Here is a 19171-nt window from a genome sequence, read left to right as displayed (position 1 = left end):
CCTTTGTTTACCTTGGATTATGGGAAGTATTTGTTCAAGAACTTTGTCACCACAGCTTCCCACTCTGTAAAGCTCCCTTCTGGAAAAGAGTTCAACCAAAGCTTATTGTTGCCTCCTAATGAGAATGGAAACAGTCTAAGTTTGATTGCTTCGTTAGGCACCCCGTTTATCTTCACTGTATTGCAAATTTCATTAAAGGTTGTGAGGTGCTCATATGGGTTTTTATGAGACAACCCATTAAATTGGTTACTCTTAACCAGTTGGATTAATGTCGGTTTCACCTCCATATTAGCTGCATTGACCCTCGATCTTGCTATGCTATTGAAATGTTGTGGGCCAACTACATTAGAGTAATCTGCAAGAGTTCGTCTAACATTGTTATTCTCCATCTCCTCAATGCTATGGTAAGAACCTTGTTGTGAAGGTTGTAAAAGATCTTCCGGAGGAGGGAAAAGTTGATGGAATCCTACTGGGCTTAGTCTTCCTTTTGTTTTTTTACTTTTCCTAGCTTAGCTCTTAAGGAGTATGAGTTACTATAAATACCCAACTCCTCTCTTGTATTGGCACTTTTGAGATTAATGAGAATTGAGTTTTCTGAATCAGAAACTATTCTCTCTTGAAAGTCATAGGCTAGAGAGTCCAAAGACTCCCTCTAGCCACCTTCCAAGCACCTCTCTCACTTTCATTTTCCAACTTTCACGGTGTTTCTCTCTCATCATCCACGCATAATCACTTCTCCTCCAATCTGCTGCCGGCACGCGTCAAAGTTCCTTCAGCCACGCGTTTTATGTCAGATCATCTTCAACGCATCATTTTCCATTTTTCCACTCACGCATCTGCTAGGGTTTCTTCCTCTGAAACGCATCTGCTAGGGTTCCATTTCTCTCTTCACAGATTCACCTCTTCATCAACTATAAACCTTATTCTCTTCACAGATTCACATCCTTTTCACCATTTCTTCATTTTCACCGTTTGATCTAGCTTCTGGATCGATTAAAAACCTCTCCTCACCTTGTTTATCATGTTCCACCGATTAAACACCTTTTGTCACCGTTTAAAATTCATTTTCCACCGTTTAAACCTAGGTATAGAGTTTCGTTGTGTGCACTCTCAGTTTCCTTAGATTTCCTGAGAGTCATTCTTCGATTTAGAGCTCCCTCTCCATTCCGCTGCGTCTTCACTCGTAGGAGAAGCTTCGAGGAGTCCGCGTCGCGCCTTTGGTCACTTCTCGGAGTCACTCGTCCATCAAGTGGTATTCAGAGCAAGGTTCGAGCACGCGTCAACAGATAAGTTGTTCTATCTGTTCTGAATGTTTTTTCTCATTTGCTTTGCGTTTGTTTGTTTTTGGTTTGTTCTTGTTTGTGATTCATTTTTTTTCTCTGATTCACGAAATGTTGATTCAAGTCTTCTGTTGAATCTGTGTCTGTGATATCTTGATTCTGAGTTTCTTTTTCTGTTTCGCATCTCTGTTGCGTTTTTCTTCATTTACGTGGTGTTCATTCATCTTATTTTGTCTCGGTTTGCTTTTGATTCTGAGCAATTTGTGCTGTTCTTTTAATTTCTGATTTGTTCATCATTTTCTATTACTGTCTCGTGATCTGGTTTGTGTCTTCATTGAATCAATTTCAGGTGTTTTCTGGTTTGATGTTGAACTCATTTTCTGATTTTGTGTTCGTCTGTGCCTTGAGTCAATGTTTTTTTTATCATTTTATTCGGTGAATCCAATTTGTTTGAGTCTTTTAATTTGAAAATCCATTTCTGTTTTGTCTATGTCATGTTACTTTGTTTTAATTGTCAATTAAATCTGAGTTTAACTGATTCAATTGAATTTTTGCTTTGAGTAAGATCTGTCCATCATCATAAGCAGTGACATTCAATTGAATGAGCTTGATGACAGACTTCAACAGCAGTTTTAATGTCATTTCATTTATCTGAAGCTGTTGAGTTTTTGATGCTGACTATTACATGTAATTGTATTGCATTTCTGAAATTCTGTGAGCTGAAAGTTGAATCTGCTTGTGGATAGCAAATGCACACCAATTAAGCTATGAAATGTTGCATTGAGCTTGGGTGCAAGATGCTTACAGCAGCATCAGCCTCTCTTTTGGCCAGCTACACCGAACTGGTTTTTCTTTGAAGTCTGTGTTAATGTTTTGAGTGTGTGTTTGTTCTGCTTGGTATTAGTTCATTGCTAAGCTTCTAGTTCAATCATATTCAAGAGTCATTTGTGTTTGCTGTTTTGTTATTCAAGTTCAATTTCTACAGTTTTGGTTAAGAGTGAAATTTGATGCTAGAGTCAAAAGTTATCAATGAAACCAATTATGTGTTTTCTTTTTTATTAAGTTGAACCATTAATCTGATGCAAGTAAAGTGCTGATTTGTAAACTACATTGATATTAGTCTATTGTGGATTGTAGCAAGAGCTGTAAGTCAATAACATTTGAAGCAATTAAGGATTAATCCTACTGTTACAAGTTAGAAAAAAAAAAAGAGTTGAAGGACTTAGTGCAATTCACAATAGCTGCCTCTAATTCATAACATCGAATATGAAAAATAAAACAAGTTTCTCTGAGGCACAATGTCAAACAGTTTGGTATGCCAATTTATAAATCAAATCTGTTCAGTATTGGTTCAACTTAAGTCCCTTTTCTTGCTTTACTCATCTGTTCTAGTTCTATTCCTTAGGTTCTATTTGTTGTGCTTACTTTGATCAAAGCTTTGTTTCTTGTTTGTCTTAATTGAATTTCCTGGTTTTGTCTCAATGCATGTGAACTCTGATCTGCTGTTCTTAATTTGAAGCTTTTGTTGCTTTCATAATCTAATCTAGAGTCTGTCTACAGTGGTTATTGTATTGTGCTGTCAATTCCTTTGCTTTAGTGGTTGTTCTGTTCTGTTCTACCTGTCTGTCCATTACTTTGCCTTAGCATAGCCTTGTCTAAAATTGAGAAGTTTTTACACTTTGGTTTATGGAGTTTGAAAGAGGTTTGTGTGCTTGGTAGCATCTTAGGTGGTGGTGGTCTGAAAGATTCTCCAGCTGTGTACTGCCAAGGGAGAATCTCCCTTCCAAACCTTTCCATTTTGAGTGCTTTAAGCTTTTAAAAAGAAGCCTGAGTGTTGTGAGTTTTGTAAGGCTGATTTGGCCTAATTCCTTGGCACTTTGAAATAGAGAATTCATTGTTAATCTAACTGTTTTGTGATTGTTCATTGTGCAGGAAAAGAAATTGGATCAATTAGATTGGATCAGTTGTGGTTTGCTTAAACTGACATTGCATTCATTTTGGATTATAAACTGCTTGCTGAAATCATTGAGATATTATATGTCTGAATGTGATTACTGATTTCATGGTTTGCTTACAATTGTTGAAATCTGTTGGATACTTATTAGCACCATCATTCTTTCGTTGTTGAGATCAATTTTTCCAAATGCATATAGAAAATATTTTCCTGGTATTAATCACATGCAGATTTCAGTTTTGTTCAGATTGATTGATTGAATACCTTGCATGCCACCTAGTTAGTTGTTCATGAACTGATTTATGCATGAATTGATTTGCTTGGAGTAATTAGGCTTGTGCATGAACTTGTTTTAACTGCCAAAGCATCATTCCATTTGAAGAAGTGACTAAAGCACTTAATTTCCAATTCTGACGTTGTGGTTGAACTAAGCACATAATTCTTTTTACCCATTGGATTGATCAAAATTTAAATTAGAATTGACTGGTTGTTTAAATCAGTTTAGTTCAGCTTTGAATTACACCCATTGCATCTGGTTTAATATCCATGTCCTTGTGTATTTTGCTGGAGTTGGTGTAATTTCTGTGAGCAGATCTAAACCGAATCAGTGCAGGGAGAAAGTGAAGAATGAATCTGCTGATTAGTTGAGCACAAGGAAGAAAATACAACAAAGTCCACTAAAAACAACAACTAGAAATAGCATTAATCAGGGAAGTTGCTTAGCTATATTGCTTCTATTTGTTTAAACTGTTTGTGTTATAGCTTGCAATTTGTTGGATGTTGTGATTTGCTGAATTGGAATCTGGTTTGATTTTAATGTGTGCAGAGCTGATACTTGAGAGTTTAGCTTGAGCAGAAATTTACTGAGAAAATAGCAACCTAAGCACTTAATGTGGAAGCTTTGAACTAAAGGGAATTATTTAGTTTAATTGCTTCTGACTGTTTAAACTGTTTTGGACTTAAATTGTTCATTGTTGGATTGCATGATCTGCTGATTTAGTGTGAATTATCTGTGCAGATTTGCTTTCATTGGAATTCAATTTATGTACAATTTTAATTGAGCAGCCGCAGAATTTTAATTGAAAGTTTAGAAAGATTGTGCAGCCATGAGAAAGGGAAGTTCTTACTGCCCTGTATATTCTTTTGCAATCTGTTTTAACTAAGTGAATACTCACAGCAGTTTGTGCATTTGTGATTATAGGATAAACCAGAAACTAGAAAAGGGGCCAAAGTTGGCCGAACCAGCAACAGGAGGAGTGTACATTTTTTGGCACAAAGACTTGGCATTAAAAGTGGATTGTAGCTGACCCAGACTAGACCGTGGCAGCTGTTTGAATCTTTTTGTAAATTGTTTTCTTCATTTTTATGTGTAATAGGTTTTTTGTGTCAGCTTTCCTTTAATTTGTTTGTAATAGGCTTGTGTTAGCCTACTGTTAGTTTCATTTTTGTTGTGTAAAAGGGCCTTTTATAAAGTCCAAGTTCTTTGGAAGAGTCTTTGGTGCTCTTTCAAACTCTTGGCAACTTTATTTGCTTTTATTTTTAGCATAGCTAGACAGGTGAATGTGTCTTGTTAGCCAAAGCTACAAGCTTCACCATAGGAGTAGACTTTAATATTGATTTGTTTTGTGTTTTACGTTTAGGGGTGACTAAGCCTTTTCACATTAGAGTCCGAGAGTCTAGTCTTTTATTTGTGCTTAATTGTTTGAGTTGTGTACTTTGTTTCTAAAGGTGATTTTAGTTTAAGGGGTAATTAGTTAGTAGCCTAAGACATTTCTGGCAAGGCAAGACTTGGTACTTAAGCAGCTCTTTAGCTCACCTCTCTTACCTGGGACTTGTCTAAGTGAAAGTTTTGAACCCTTTAGATTAAGAAAACTTTTAAAAACAAAGATGTCTTCTTATGGTTCATATAGGTCTTCTAGGATAGATAAAGTTGATGAAATGTTTAAAAAAGCTAGGAATCTTCCATCATTTGGTAAAGACATAGGTGCATTAACATACCTAGCTTGGGAGAAAGAAATTGATAAAATAAATCCTTGGTTTTATGAAGAGAGTGAATATTATGTTCTTAGTATATATCTCTCTAAGTTAGAAGTGCATGCAAGTGAGTGGTGGGATGAAAGACAATATCATGTTAGGAAAGGTAGAAAGTCCTCCATACGTGATTGGCATGATTTAAAAGCTTGCATGAGAAGAAAGTTTGTGCCTTCAAGCATTAAAAGAAACCTAGAATTAATTAGGGATTGCATTGATGATGGAAAACTTTTTCTTGAGAGTTTAAAGGATCATGGGTTTCTTCGTAGAGAATTAGAATTTGGGGCAAGACTTAAGGAGATCAAGGATAAGAAAAGAGAAAAAGAGATTGAGAGAAAAGAAAAGGAAGAAAGGAAAGAAGAAGAGAAGAGAGAAAGGCAAGAAAGAGAGAAGAAAGAAATGGAGAAATTGTTACTGATGACAAATCCTATTCTTTCAAAGACTGTGGAACCTAAAAGGGAAGGTTTCCAAATCTTTACTTCTTTTCCAATAATTGATTACTTTTCAATTTTTGACTTCTCTTTCAAACCAATTGTCATGAAAACATTTTCAAAATATGACAATTCAAATCTTGAGTTATTGTTATCTTTAAGAAAACAATTAACTCAAGATAAAATTGAATTTGGACTTCTAAGATTTTCAAAGATTACTAATCAAAGTATTAGAAGTTCTTATTCTCTTGTTTTTAAAGAAAAATTCTTTCTTGGATTGATATTAACCGAAGATATATTTGATGTGTATTGCAGATTCGTGTTTGATCCAGGAGGAAGAAAACTAGATCTAAAAGAATAAGGTCATTCTAAGATGGCCATGCTCCCAAAGATGGTGTGGAGCTTCTTCATAAGGCGATTGCCAGATTTGAGGACAAATCTTTTCTTAAGAGGGAGGGCATGATGGAATCCTACTGGGCTTAGTCTTCCTTTTGTTTTTTTACTTTTCCTAGCTTAGCTCTTAAGGAGTATGAGTTACTATAAATACCCAACTCCTCTCTTGTATTGGCACTTTTGAGATTAATGAGAATTGAGTTTTCTGAATCAGAAACTATTCTCTCTTGAAAGTCATAGGCTAGAGAGTCCAAAGACTCCCTCTAGCCACCTTCCAAGCACCTCTCTCACTTTCATTTTCCAACTTTCACGGTGTTTCTCTCTCATCATCCACGCATAATCACTTCTCCTCCAATCTGCTGCCGGCACGCGTCAAAGTTCCTTCAGCCACGCGTTTTATGTCAGATCATCTTCAACGCATCATTTTCCATTTTTCCACTCACGCATCTGCTAGGGTTTCTTCCTCTGAAACGCATCTGCTAGGGTTCCATTTCTCTCTTCACAGATTCACCTCTTCATCAACTATAAACCTTATTCTCTTCACAGATTCACATCCTTTTCACCATTTCTTCATTTTCACCGTTTGATCTAGCTTCTGGATCGATTAAAAACCTCTCCTCACCTTGTTTATCATGTTCCACCGATTAAACACCTTTTGTCACCGTTTAAAATTCATTTTCCACCGTTTAAACCTAGGTCTAGAGTTTCGTTGTGTGCACTCTCAGTTTCCTTAGATTTCCTGAGAGTCATTCTTCGATTTAGAGCTCCCTCTCCATTCCGCTGCGTCTTCACTCGTAGGAGAAGCTTCGAGGAGTCCGCGTCGCGCCTTTGGTCACTTCTCGGAGTCACTCGTCCATCAAAAGTTCTCTAGATGTACGAATTCTTCTTCTCCATCTACTCTCGTCTAAGCCTTCAAGAAGAGGTTCCGAGGTTTTCTTGCTTCTAGTTCGAATTGCTTCCTGCATACACAAGAAAACAAGTCCCTAGAAAAATTTGTTAGCACAAAAAGATAAAGAAGATATAAAATAAGAGATAAGAAGATAAAATAAAAACAGAAAAATAAAAACAGAGAATTGAAAAAAATAAAAACAGAAAAATAAAATAAAATAAAATAATAACCGAAAAAATAGAAAATAAAATAAAATAAAATAATAACCGAAAAAACAGGAAAATAAAATAAAATAAAATAATAACCGAAAAAAATAAAAAGAGAAAATAAAATAAAATAAAATAAAATAAAACTGAAAAATAAAAACAGAAATTCAAATTTCAAAATTCAAAAACAAGTCAAAGATAATCAATAATCACACAAATAAACTAGTTAAACCACGAGTCCCCGGCAGCGACGCCAAAAACTTGATGACAAATTTATGAACACCGAAAAACGGTGCCAAAAACTTGTTTAACCCTCGGCAAGTGTGACCGAATCGTATCAAGTAATAAACTCTGTAAGACCAAGTATCGTTCTCCCAAAGGACTCACAACCTAGTTAGTTATATGATTTCTTGATTATTTAAGACTTGAGAACAAATTGTTATAAGTTTCAAATGCAAAAGACAAAAAGTAAACATGTATGCATGTGATGATCAATGGGAAAGAAGAACACAAACACTAAACGAATTATATGGATGAGTATGTTGTTGGGGTAATCAATTTCATCTTATCCACTTTCATATATTTTAGGAATTCATCATTCTTTTCATCAATGTTAATGTCACTCTCTAAATTACCTTGCGAAGAAAGCCTATCCTTAATTACGAGCTCATACAATTCCTAGCATCCCTAATAATTAATTCTGAAGCACAGAAGCTTAAAGGCAACCAACCCTCATATCCCTATGGCTAGGCAATATGCTATTGGGAGAATTTCCCCGGATCTACATTTCCCCGTATGTGTCCGTATCGACAAAACCAATAATCATGACATCGAATGAGTTAAACAATGCATGCTTTGAGAAAAGAGGAAAAACCCTAACTAATGATCAAAGAAAGCATGTATCATAAATATGATGTTTAAACACAAAATTCCATATATGAGAGCTTCAAAAGATTACATTGATTCCCCAACAACAAGAAGAGTTTAGTTCACCATATTCATGGTGAAACTAGATGAAATTCAATGAAAGAGTGAAAGATATTGAAAAACCCTAGAAAGAGAAGAGGATAGCCATCACCATCTCCAATTCTACCGCCAAGGGGTGAAAAGTGTGTTTTGCGTCTTCTCCAGCCAAAGATCCCAACCCTAGGATGTCCTAAAGCTTATATACTATTCTAAAAATTACAGAAAAGTAGGCCCAAGCCCAAAATAATGGCGCTCAACGGTAAGTGTGTGTGTTGAATTCTTCCCCTCAGCTGCACTTTCACCCTTCGGCAATGCCAACGAGTGTTAAGTAGTGCCGCTCAGCGGTAAAATGGCGCTGAGCAATACTTGCGGCTTCTCTTCTTTTGCACTTTTTGAGTTCTTTTCTGATTTCATCTCTATCCTTCTTCACTTCTATCATCAAATTCACCTTAAAACCTGATAAAACACTGAAATCAAGCATAAACCTGTCCAACTCTCTTTTTTCCAAAAATATAAACAAAAGCATGATTCCAAGCTAGTTTCTAAGTGTTAAAGGTTTCTTTTAGTATCGATTTTAAGCATGAAAATAACAGTTTTTCAACTGTTATCAGTGATGAGCTGAATTGAGTAAATACTTGTCTTGGAAAAATGAGTTTTGAATGTGGTGAACCATTGTATGGATTGGTGGAAGACTGAGTTACATCTTGTTTGCTTGAGGACAAGCAAAGTTCTAAGTTTGGGGTTGTGATAACAGTTGAAAAACTGTTATTTTCATACTTAGTTTTGACCTTAAAGACAACCTTTATGACTTAGAAATTAGCTTGAAATCATGTTTTTGCTTGTGTTGTGGAAATAAGAGAGTTGGATAGGTTTTATGCTTGGTTTTCCTTGTTTTGGCAAGTTTTAAGATGAATTGAATGAAAGAAATGAAGTAGCCAGGAGTTGGACTCAGAAAAGGAAGGAAAAGTGTAAAAAAGAAGAGCCATAGTTACCGCTCAACGCCACTTTTACCGCTGAGCGGTACTCTGAAGTCTCGCAGTCACCGCTGGGGGGGCAAAACTGCAGCCGAGCATCAAAATAGAAGAACCGCACTTACCGTTGAGTGCTAATTATCGCTGAGTGCCATTTAGTTTGGGCTTGGGCCTATTTTCTGTAGTTTTTAGGAATCTATATAAGGTTTTAGCCGAATTAGGGTTAATATCTTTGGACAGAAAAAGGCGAAATCACACTTTCTTCCCCCCCTTGGAGGAGGATTTTGGATGCTCAAGCTCTATTCTTCAACTTCTAGGGTTCTATCTTTCATTCTTTCATTCTTTTTCATCTAGTTTCACCATATCTATGGTGAACTAAACCTTCATTGTTGTTGTGGAACCGATGTAATCCTTTGAAACTCTCATGTATTTAATTGGTTCTTTAATCTATATGCTTTCTTTCATTAATTGTTAGGGTTTTTCTTCTATACTTTATGCATGCTTTGTTTAACTCATTCAATTACATGATCATTGATGTTATTTGTATGGACACATATAAGTAAATCTAGAACTGAAGAAATTCTCCCAAGAGCAATATTGCCTAGACATAGGGATAGGATGATTGGTTGCCTTTAAGCTTCTGTGCGAATGTAATGCATGAGTAGTTGCTAGGGAGACAAGACATTGTAAATTAGTGATTAGGAGTAGGCTTTCTTCACTGAGACATCGAGTTTAAGGTAAATTAGAAAGTGGCATTAACATTAATGAAGAAAGATGAATTCTTGGATACATTAGAGTGGATAGGATTAATCAGAAACCCTAACAACATAATCATTCATATTATACATCAACCATTTTTGCATCTTTCAAGTCCATTGATCAAAACTTTGCATTCATGTTTATTTTTCATAGTTCAACAAGAATATTTTCGATTACAACTCTAAGATAATCAACAAATCACATAATTGTTTAGGCTGTGAGTCCTTTGGGAAACGATACTTGGTCTTACCATTTTATTATTACTTGATACGATTCGGGACACTTGCAAAGGGTTAACAATGATGAAGCCCAGAAAGTTGGCCAAGTAAAGCTAGTCAGTTGTCAAATTCTATTTTAGAAGACAAACATCATTAATCCTAGGTTGCAACAAGTGTCCAAAGCATCAAGTGAAACTTGATGAAAAGGACTCACCATGTAATATGGGAGGTGGCTCTAGCCTATGATCTATCAAAACCTAGAGACAAGTCATGTACAAAATACACTCAAAAAAACACAAGGAGTAACATGAAATAAAAGTTAATTCGGAAAATAGAATGGAATAAAGAATTTCATTATCAAGGGAAGAAGAAATCATTCTATTCATAAGAAAACAAGGTGTAAGAATGACATCACCCCAATAATGAGCAAGTATACTAGCACCAAGTAATAAGGCACGTGTAGTTTCAACCAAGTATACAATCAATAATACCCTTGTAAAACTCACGATCCTTAGGCCACCAAACTGTGACCCATAAACCAACAAGATTTTCACCATATTTCTTTGTATCATACTCATTTTCTTTTCCTGAAGTAAGTTTCCTTTTCACATTTGCCTTGGGAGTCTCCTCTGAACTTGCATCTTTGGTAGATTTTGTACAAGATCTCGGAGTAGAAACTATTTCTTTGTCCACATTCATAGCAGATGACTTTGCTACAACAGGGAAATCCTGATGCGAATAAATCTCCTAACTCAGGAATGAGCTATGGTATTGCATGTGTTGAAGAAGATAATGCTTTAGCTTATTCCAATCCCATTAAAAAGAAAGAGGATGTTGATTGTTCCAACCACTCTAAAGGTTTGAATATATTTGGTCATGAAGTGGGTAATGATTTGGACACCAAAGAGGTTGACAATAGTAAACAAAAGGCAGAAAAAGCTACCAAGAGACCACGAAAGAAATCAAGCTCTTCTACACATGAATATAATTATTTCCCTTCAAACACAGCACCTAACAAGCCTTTCATTTTCCAGATTCATCCATAACATGGATAGAAACCAAATGGATACAATAACACTCATTACACATACATTCATTGACATATTAATTATTATCATTAAAACCACATCACACAATGCAAACAAGCAACTCCAAAATGCAAACAGGGCAACCCCCAATTCGATTGACACATTGCACACAAGTAGGAAAGAATAGGCCAATCCATTAATTGAGGTTGCGTTCTAAAATAGAGAACTTACCTCGCACTCCAGAACACCAATTCGATGGAAGCCTCTATACACCGCAAAATCTCAACACAACATGTCGTCTTCGACTTCACTGCAATGACCTCCTGTCGTCAACGACCACAAATCAACACCCCTATCGTTGCAACAACCTCACGCCCACAGTCACAAACCACCACCCTAGTCGCAACAACGCATTGAAGAACCCTAGCCACAAAATGCCACCGGACAAAAGGGACTGGGAAAGGGAGAGAAGCGTGAAACAAAAGTGAGAGGGAGAGAATGGGAAGCACAATGGGATGAGAAGGAGCGAAACAGGACGGAAAGGGAGAAAATGGGGAGCACGACGCGAAGTCGAGATAGGTAGGGTAGAGTTTTGTCTTTAATGAAATTGGGGACGACCTCCTACAATACCCCCAATTACTTAGTTTAAGGGGTCGAGCCTCTTATCGAAGGCTATAAACCCCTCGATAATGCACTTTTGGCCTTCGATAATTATATTTCACCATGGCCGTTTGTAATGCTCATTTGGTCATCAAGAACACATTTTTACGAACAATCCATAGGCCTTCGATAATATTCCTCCAGTAATAAGCCAAATTGTTGTAGTGTAGCCACTTGTAAGCTTATTTGGCTTACGCAATTGTTTTGAGAGTTACAATTTGGAGATGTCACTCTTAATATCAGTTCTAATCTTGTCTTTCATAAGAGGACCAAACACATTGAGATTGACTATTATTTCATTCGAGAGAAGATTGTATCTGGAGACATCAAGACTGAGTTTGTTAATTCAATCACTTAGTAGATATTTTCATGAAGTTTTTACGAGATTTGAGAATTGATTATATTTGTAAAAAGTTTTGTACATACGATTTGTATGCACCAACTTGAGAGAAAGTGTTAGATATATTACTTTATTTGTATTTTGAGTTTTGCCTATATTTCTTTTTCTATTATAAATAGAGTATTCTATGTATGTATTCAACATAAGGAAGATTAATCTCATACATAGTTTTTTACTATATTCAACAAAAAAAAATACTTACTAGCACTTGATATATAATGACTTATTGTAAATATGTTGTCATATTTTTGCTTGGAACATAACGTCTTATACTCCACTCTTTGACCCATAACTCTTTAGAGCACTTATTCCCATAAAAAGCATTTGTAACACATATTCCTAGCATATGGAATGACGGAACCAAGTTTTGTAACAACTATTATTAGCCTTGAAATGTTTTCCTTGTATAAAGGGATTTGTTACTTTTTGACAACCAAACTTCTGTATTGATAAATTTGAAAGTGAAAGAGAGAAAAAATTACTAGAAGAGAAAAACGCTTTCTTCTTATCAGCACTTTATTGTATTGTGATATAAGAGGATTCATCATTTGAACCAAAAGAGTTCATCAGGACAATTCCAAGTCATTTCCCAACAACATATCTAGTATCTATAAATTTCTTACGCTCACTCACTCTTGGTCAAGGTAGTCTGGATAGACATGAAAAGGTCACACGTACACTCAGATACTAAAGCTTGGTTCAGATAGAGAAAATGTATAAATAAAAAAGTTAACTAATTTTAAATACTACAACTTGGTTAAGCAGAAATAATCTGATACTACTGTTAGAATTAAAATACCTTGTAATCTAAACTAAATTTTAAATCAATGCTGAATGAACGCTTATCTTTTTTACTTTGCACATATTATTTCTTTTAAAAGAAATAAATCCACATGAAAACCTTACTACCCTAGCATGATATTGAGCGAATGGTAATATGAACCTGCTTGCTGAAAATAATTTGTCCATCGACGAGGGATGGCAAAAAATTGTTTACCACAGCAGCAGCAGCAGCAGCAAAAATCTACTGAATGAACAAGCAATCATTCCACTCATGTTTTATAAGAAAAAAGCTGGAATTCCCAAAGAAAAAACATGTGACCACCTTAAATGCAACATCAAGTTAACAAAAGGTCACTTGATTCTAACTTCAAAGTAATAATGACACGGCATCTTGATAACCCGGTGTCTGTATGCTATTTCAAAGGAATCTAATTTCTCATTCTAATCTGCACTGGCTTTTCTTTCTCCTTCATTAACCAAGCTTTTCTGGTTCGGGTTAATAATACCAGTGTCCACCACGAGGTCAGGGAAAGAGTCTAGTTTCTCATTGTCCGAACAATCATCAGTATTTGAGTCTAACCTAGTAGAATCTAAAGAAGGAACATGAGTTGGAACTGATGACGGAGTGTTTTCCCTAGTCCAAAAAGCAGGAATCTTCTTGTCATCCTCTTTCATTCTATCAGCATATTTATTTATGTCAAATCCTGTATCATCATTCCCACCAAATGCAGATTCAAGTTGGTCAAAGTCAAACAAATCCTCCATAATCTTCTTGGTGTTTTGATCATCCGAGTATGCGAACTTGACTTTATTATAAGTCTTAGTCTCTAGTATCGGCTTTACCATCTGCAGAAAAATATAGTGTAATCAGACAATGTCGATATTAATGACGAAAATTATTCATAGCTATAAATAAGCAAACTAATTAACAGGTTTCGGAAAATGTTAAAAATCAAATGAATAAAGATCAAAACTTGTATTCCGTCCATGACAAACACAAATAAGAGCTTAGATCCAGTGCTTCAGTTCTAGACCTAGCGGACTCCAATTTTCATCTCATCTTGAGTGGCTAAAATTACACCTGAAACAGAGTTTCTAAACAAAAAAATATCATTTTTGGACTTATTTTAGTCTAGAATCTAAAGTAGTTGCATCACATTATCAATTTGTGGTTACATTCAATACTAGAAAAATAAAAATAGATATACCGGACTAAAGAGATATGGAGGCATGAAGTGTGATAGTTAAAACTTTCACTTAATTACCGTGAAAAATGGTTCAAAGAACTTGGGTGCATTGTAAAGTATTGCCAGACCCAGGCGTTCAGGATAATGTTCTTGTAATACATGTGCAGTTTCACGCGTCACCTTTATTGATATATGTGACATATTGAAACCCTGGAAGTCAATCAACCAGACCATTTGTTCTTGTTCTGGTGGAAGATTAAAAATAGCATTCTCCATGCAGTATACCAAATATTTAATTTGTCCTTTAGTTGACTTTGAGTTCTGCACCCAAAAAAGAACGAAAATAAATTGAAGCATGGATAACATTCCTTTACAAAAACGATAACACTTTAATCAGTTATACAGGCACAATCTATTAAATTTGATCTGTCTTCAAGCAGGGAGAATAAGAGTGTTTCTGTTGGATAATATAAGTCAGGTTCAATCAATTTCAAGTATGGTATTAAAGCCTGTGTAGTCTATAAGTCGAGCCAACTGAATATGTCCAATCCTAAGTTTCAAATTCTGTCTAGTCTTCAACATGGATCACCAAAATATGTTGTCTTGCATACTTCATGATTTATATGTCAACTCTTTAGGCATGTGTGGGGCGGAATGTTAAGATGTTCCACATTGATTAGGAATACGGCAGAATAAAACCTGAGGTGTTAGGTGGACAAAATATGTTTGAATCATTCGCATTCTTCCATTTACACTTATTTTGACATCCGACTTAGATAAACATGTCATGCTAGAGGTTAGAAGCGAGTTTCAGAAGATACCTGTCGACCAGGCCTCATTACTAGGACAGTTCTCCCATGCTTGTCAATATAGTTTGATCTATAGATTTTTCCTGTCTCTGCTTCATGAGCAACATCTTCCTGCATCAATAAAATATATACATCAAACAACTTTCATCAAAAGGTAATTACAGAAAGAGTGATGGTTTGACATAAATGCTCAGACCAATAAAATTCTGGGTGAGTCGGTAATAAATGTTAAAAGAACTCATCAATACAAATATGGTATTCAGTTGACAATAGTTCTGGTAAGATATTTATCGGAATCAAATATAGCCACACATGGCAAATGGATCCAGTTAAGAACCTTTAATAATGTTTATCAAAGGTAAACAAGAGAATAGATGCAACACAAAAGTACTCAGGTTAACATAGCTATATAGAAAGATATTTTTATACAAAATAGCAATACCAAGGACACGGCACTTCACTGCTATGCATTACGTCTAAAAAGTCAGACAAGCAAAAATGAAGAAAGGCAGCCACTCACCCAGCGGATTTCTTCTGGTTTGTATTCTTCTCTCCATTTCAGGGTCACTTTCAACATTTTAGCTGCCTTCTTGACATTCCAATTCCGTGCCCTTAAATACCTTGAGATGCAGGCATCAGAACAAAAAATAGATGCCTTACCAGACTGTGGCCCAATTAACCTTCTCATCTCATTGATCTAGAAAGAAGTAAATTACTATGAGATACAATGCTTCTTTGCTCAAATGTTTGCACCTCAATATTTACATGTCAAGAAAAAAATTACTGGACATACCAATGCCTGCTGTTCTGGTGATGTTAACATCTTGTCCTGGCCAGTAGTGGCCGCTTTCTTTGGATCCTCACTCATATTGCTCTGGTAGATTCTCACTTAATGTCAAGTTAGAATACTGCAAAAGGAAATTCCAATTATCTAAGTAATAACCCATCTTCCAAATAATTACAGCATACCAAAGAGCTAGAAACAAAGCTACATTTTTGTCCAATAACTCATCATGCAGATGACCTGTTATTTTTGTATAATTACAAGCTATGAAGATGACAAATTGTGTATCATTCAATGAATTATGATAGCAAAACTTTAAGGGGGCCAAAGTGAAATCCATGGGAGATATTTTTTTTTACCTTGGTTTATTTGTTAAAATGTCACCATCCATTTATAGGTTTGAGGTCTTTTGTAAATTTAAATAATACAAATTTCTCGTCATACAAAACCTAGAAAGCAAGTTATATATACGCCGTTAGAGACAAATACATATAAAATGGTACACAGATATGATAAGACACAGATGCAGGAAAATCATTTAAAGTTACAGGACTTCACATGGCTAGAGTAAAATAAATAAATTAATATAAAACACAAATAACTGAAATATAAAATTTGGGAGCAAAACTACATTTTAGCAAATGGGAGGGAGAGGGGACCCAAAGCAATTTGAGCTACAAAATAGACCATTAGATTATAACTTTTAATCTTGTCTATGGTTGTATCACCTAGATTTATACTTCTTATTTGTTAACAAAAAGTGTTTTCACTTGATTCACCCCGTATACTCGTGTGATAGTGCATGATGCAACCAACTAAATTAATTACTAATTTTCTTAGTTCAACATGAGCTAGGAAGAATGACAGAGCAAAACAGTAACAAAGGCAAAGCTTCATCGCAAAATAAAATTATCAAAGTATTACCAAAGTAGCAAAGAATTACCTATTAATGACAAAATAAAACTACTAAAGTAATGCTGGTGAGCACGAAGATAGTAGATTTCATGAAATATATAGATGGATTAACTGAATTACAGACAACATTGGTTCATATAGGTTTAGAATCAATTCAACATGATATGGTCGGGAATCAATATTTTTTAGGTTTAACATTTCACTATCTGTTTCCCTCTGTTTACTTTCTATCAGAAAGCTACATCCTATCAAATTGGACCATCCAAATACCCTAAAAAAATGGAATTTAACATTTACAATTGAGAAAAATTAGATCTACTATGGGTGGGACTTCGGTATTCTAGTTAACTATTCCTATTTTCACTTCTACAAATAAATTAGAGTTACTTTACTTTCTAAATTTCACTGATTTCATTCTTACAATCAGACCTAGTAATAATATAATTCCTATTTGTTTATTTCCCTATAGTCAAGGAAAATTGTAATTTAAAGTAATCACTGGTCGGAGAAGATTTGAAATATTAAATAAGCATTCTAAGGTACTAGTCATCCATCAATCAAACTTAAATACCGTGTCATTTTTTAATTTCTCGTAATGTTGCTGAGGATGGAAAGAAGAGAATGAGTGTGGATGCCCCTTGTTTGGTCTTCTTTTATTTATAGGTTATCTTTTTTGTTTTTTTTTTCATTTTTCTATTATAATAATACTGAATAATTAAAAAAATTACAGTAAAAATAATAAATAATGATATATAAAATTATTAATAAAATTAATAACAAATTACATCATTGTATTTTCCACTCATTTAGACCCTCTCCCCGTGATCCAAAATCTTATTTTTTTTCATTCTAATTCTCTGTGTCTTTCCATTGTCACCCCCTTCATACTATCAAAACAAAGCATTACTGATTAGTACATTTCTTTCTCTTAAATCTTAATCAACATTTACTGTATATCTCATAAAAACCGCTCATAAAGAAAGAAGTAATCTGCTGCAGGTTCGAAAGAATCTTGATAGACAAGACTTTAGCTCCTGCCCACCTCAAGGTCTCTCACAGTAGAAACTCAGAAGAGCACAAATTACTAACACATAACCCTTATCACATCTTTCCAAAAGGTATAATCTTACGACGCATGCACTCTGGTATTTTTTGGAAAAATAAGATAAAATACTAGTACTACGTGGGGATATCATGTTTCTTAAATTTAGGATGTGAGTACAACAAGAGTCTAGGTGAGATTAGCTACATGAATAGTGAATAGCACAAAATCATTAGAATTGATTAATGACCAAACTCTCATGGATATTATTCATCATCAAATATTGCTTATAATTTTCATAAGTCAATATGAGAGCTTACATTATAACAATAACAATAATAATACAATAACAACAACAATCATAATACACACTTTCAAGAATAAATAAATAAACACCCCAAAACATTGTTGAGAATAAAAAAAATAAAGTGATTACATGGTAAAGTGAAGAAGATAGTCTTTTCTTTGTATTTTAAGCATTAATCATTTCAAACACAACAGAAGGTTAGCTTTTACAAAATTCTAATGATATCTCACCTTTGTTGGGATAAAATTCAAAAATAAAGATTACAGGATGCAAAGCTAGCAGCATCTTCAACAGAGAGAATATATAGTACAAAAAACATCTTGAAGTGAAAATCAAAATTTTCCTAAACCTTACTTTCCCCAAATTCAAAAGGTGGCTAAACAAGTTTGACTTAGATCCCGTTCAGCTAGTTTAGTATTCAAACATTATACCGTCAATCAAGATTCAAGCACAAATGTAATAATATATTCCATAAATCGAACAACCTTAAGGTAAAGAATCACCACCACGAATTTGCCCTTTCATCCTTCAGTAGAATGTAAATAAATAAATAAATAACCCTATAGTTGCGGAAATTATTTTCTTGAACTAAAGACAAACTGGTATATAACAAAATTGCTATGCAAAATGATCAGAGAAGGATATTCAGGATTTAGATTCGAAAATCAAGAGGAGATTCTGAGATTCATATAATTAACAAAGAGATTTGAAAGAATGTAGATTCAAGTCAAAGAAGGAGTGAAGAGAAGGAAAGTGGGTGACTAACCTGAGTGGTGGCGGAGGATAATGGCAAAGAATTGATAGAGATTGGAAAAAGTCAACGCCCGTTCTTGTGTCTTATACAAGGTAGCGAAACTAGGAAAATGAAATGAGATGGTTTTGGAGACAGGAGCTAGCGATGCTGACCGAGAGAGTGGTTTGTGAATGATTCTGATATTTGTTTAAGCATTCCATCTTTGTTTAAGCACTCCATCACGCAGTGTGTGTGATGTTGAACAGAATCCATCTGATGGCCCCACGTGGAACCAACCCATCCACTGTCCATTTCTTTCACTCTTTTCCCATTATTCAGCGCATCATCAATAAATTTAAAACAATAAACAATTAGTTTAATGTAAAACAACATTAAAATTAATAAATTTCTTAATAGTCATTTTA

The 19171-nt window shown here is 34.8% G+C and overlaps 1 protein-coding gene across 1 annotated transcript; it reads right to left on the bottom strand.

The window, feature by feature from the left end:
- Positions 1 to 13107: 13107 nt before the first annotated feature.
- LOC124821493 (uncharacterized) lies at positions 13108 to 18962 on the bottom strand. Its single transcript, XM_047293376.2, has 6 exons — positions 18780 to 18962; positions 15759 to 15873; positions 15486 to 15662; positions 14978 to 15076; positions 14235 to 14477; positions 13108 to 13815 (listed from the first exon to the last, which is right to left on the bottom strand). Exons 2-6 carry the CDS (start codon positions 15831 to 15833, stop codon positions 13411 to 13413), a joined length of 999 nt encoding a protein of 332 aa, XP_047149332.1. The 5' UTR covers positions 15834 to 15873; positions 18780 to 18962; the 3' UTR covers positions 13108 to 13410.
- Positions 18963 to 19171: the final 209 nt, after the last annotated feature.

This window comes from Vigna umbellata, chromosome 1 (genome assembly GCF_029865625.1).
Source record: "Vigna umbellata cultivar VRB3 chromosome 1, Vumbellata_1.0, whole genome shotgun sequence".
In the NCBI taxonomy this organism is placed as follows: Eukaryota; Viridiplantae; Streptophyta; class Magnoliopsida; order Fabales; family Fabaceae; genus Vigna; species Vigna umbellata.
Note: the sequence above shows the minus strand (reverse complement) of the source record. Positions and strands in the feature narration are given on the sequence as shown.

Coding starts and splice junctions, on each gene's coding strand:
- LOC124821493 (XM_047293376.2), bottom strand. CDS start 15,833: ATGAGTGAGGATCCAAAGAAAGCGGCCACTACTGGCCAGGACAAGATG. Junction 15,663..15,758: donor CACCAGAACAGCAGGCATTG/GTATGTCCAGTA, acceptor ACTTCTTTCTAG/ATCAATGAGATGAGAAGGTT. Junction 14,478..14,977: donor TAATGAGGCCTGGTCGACAG/GTATCTTCTGAA, acceptor TTTTGGGTGCAG/AACTCAAAGTCAACTAAAGG.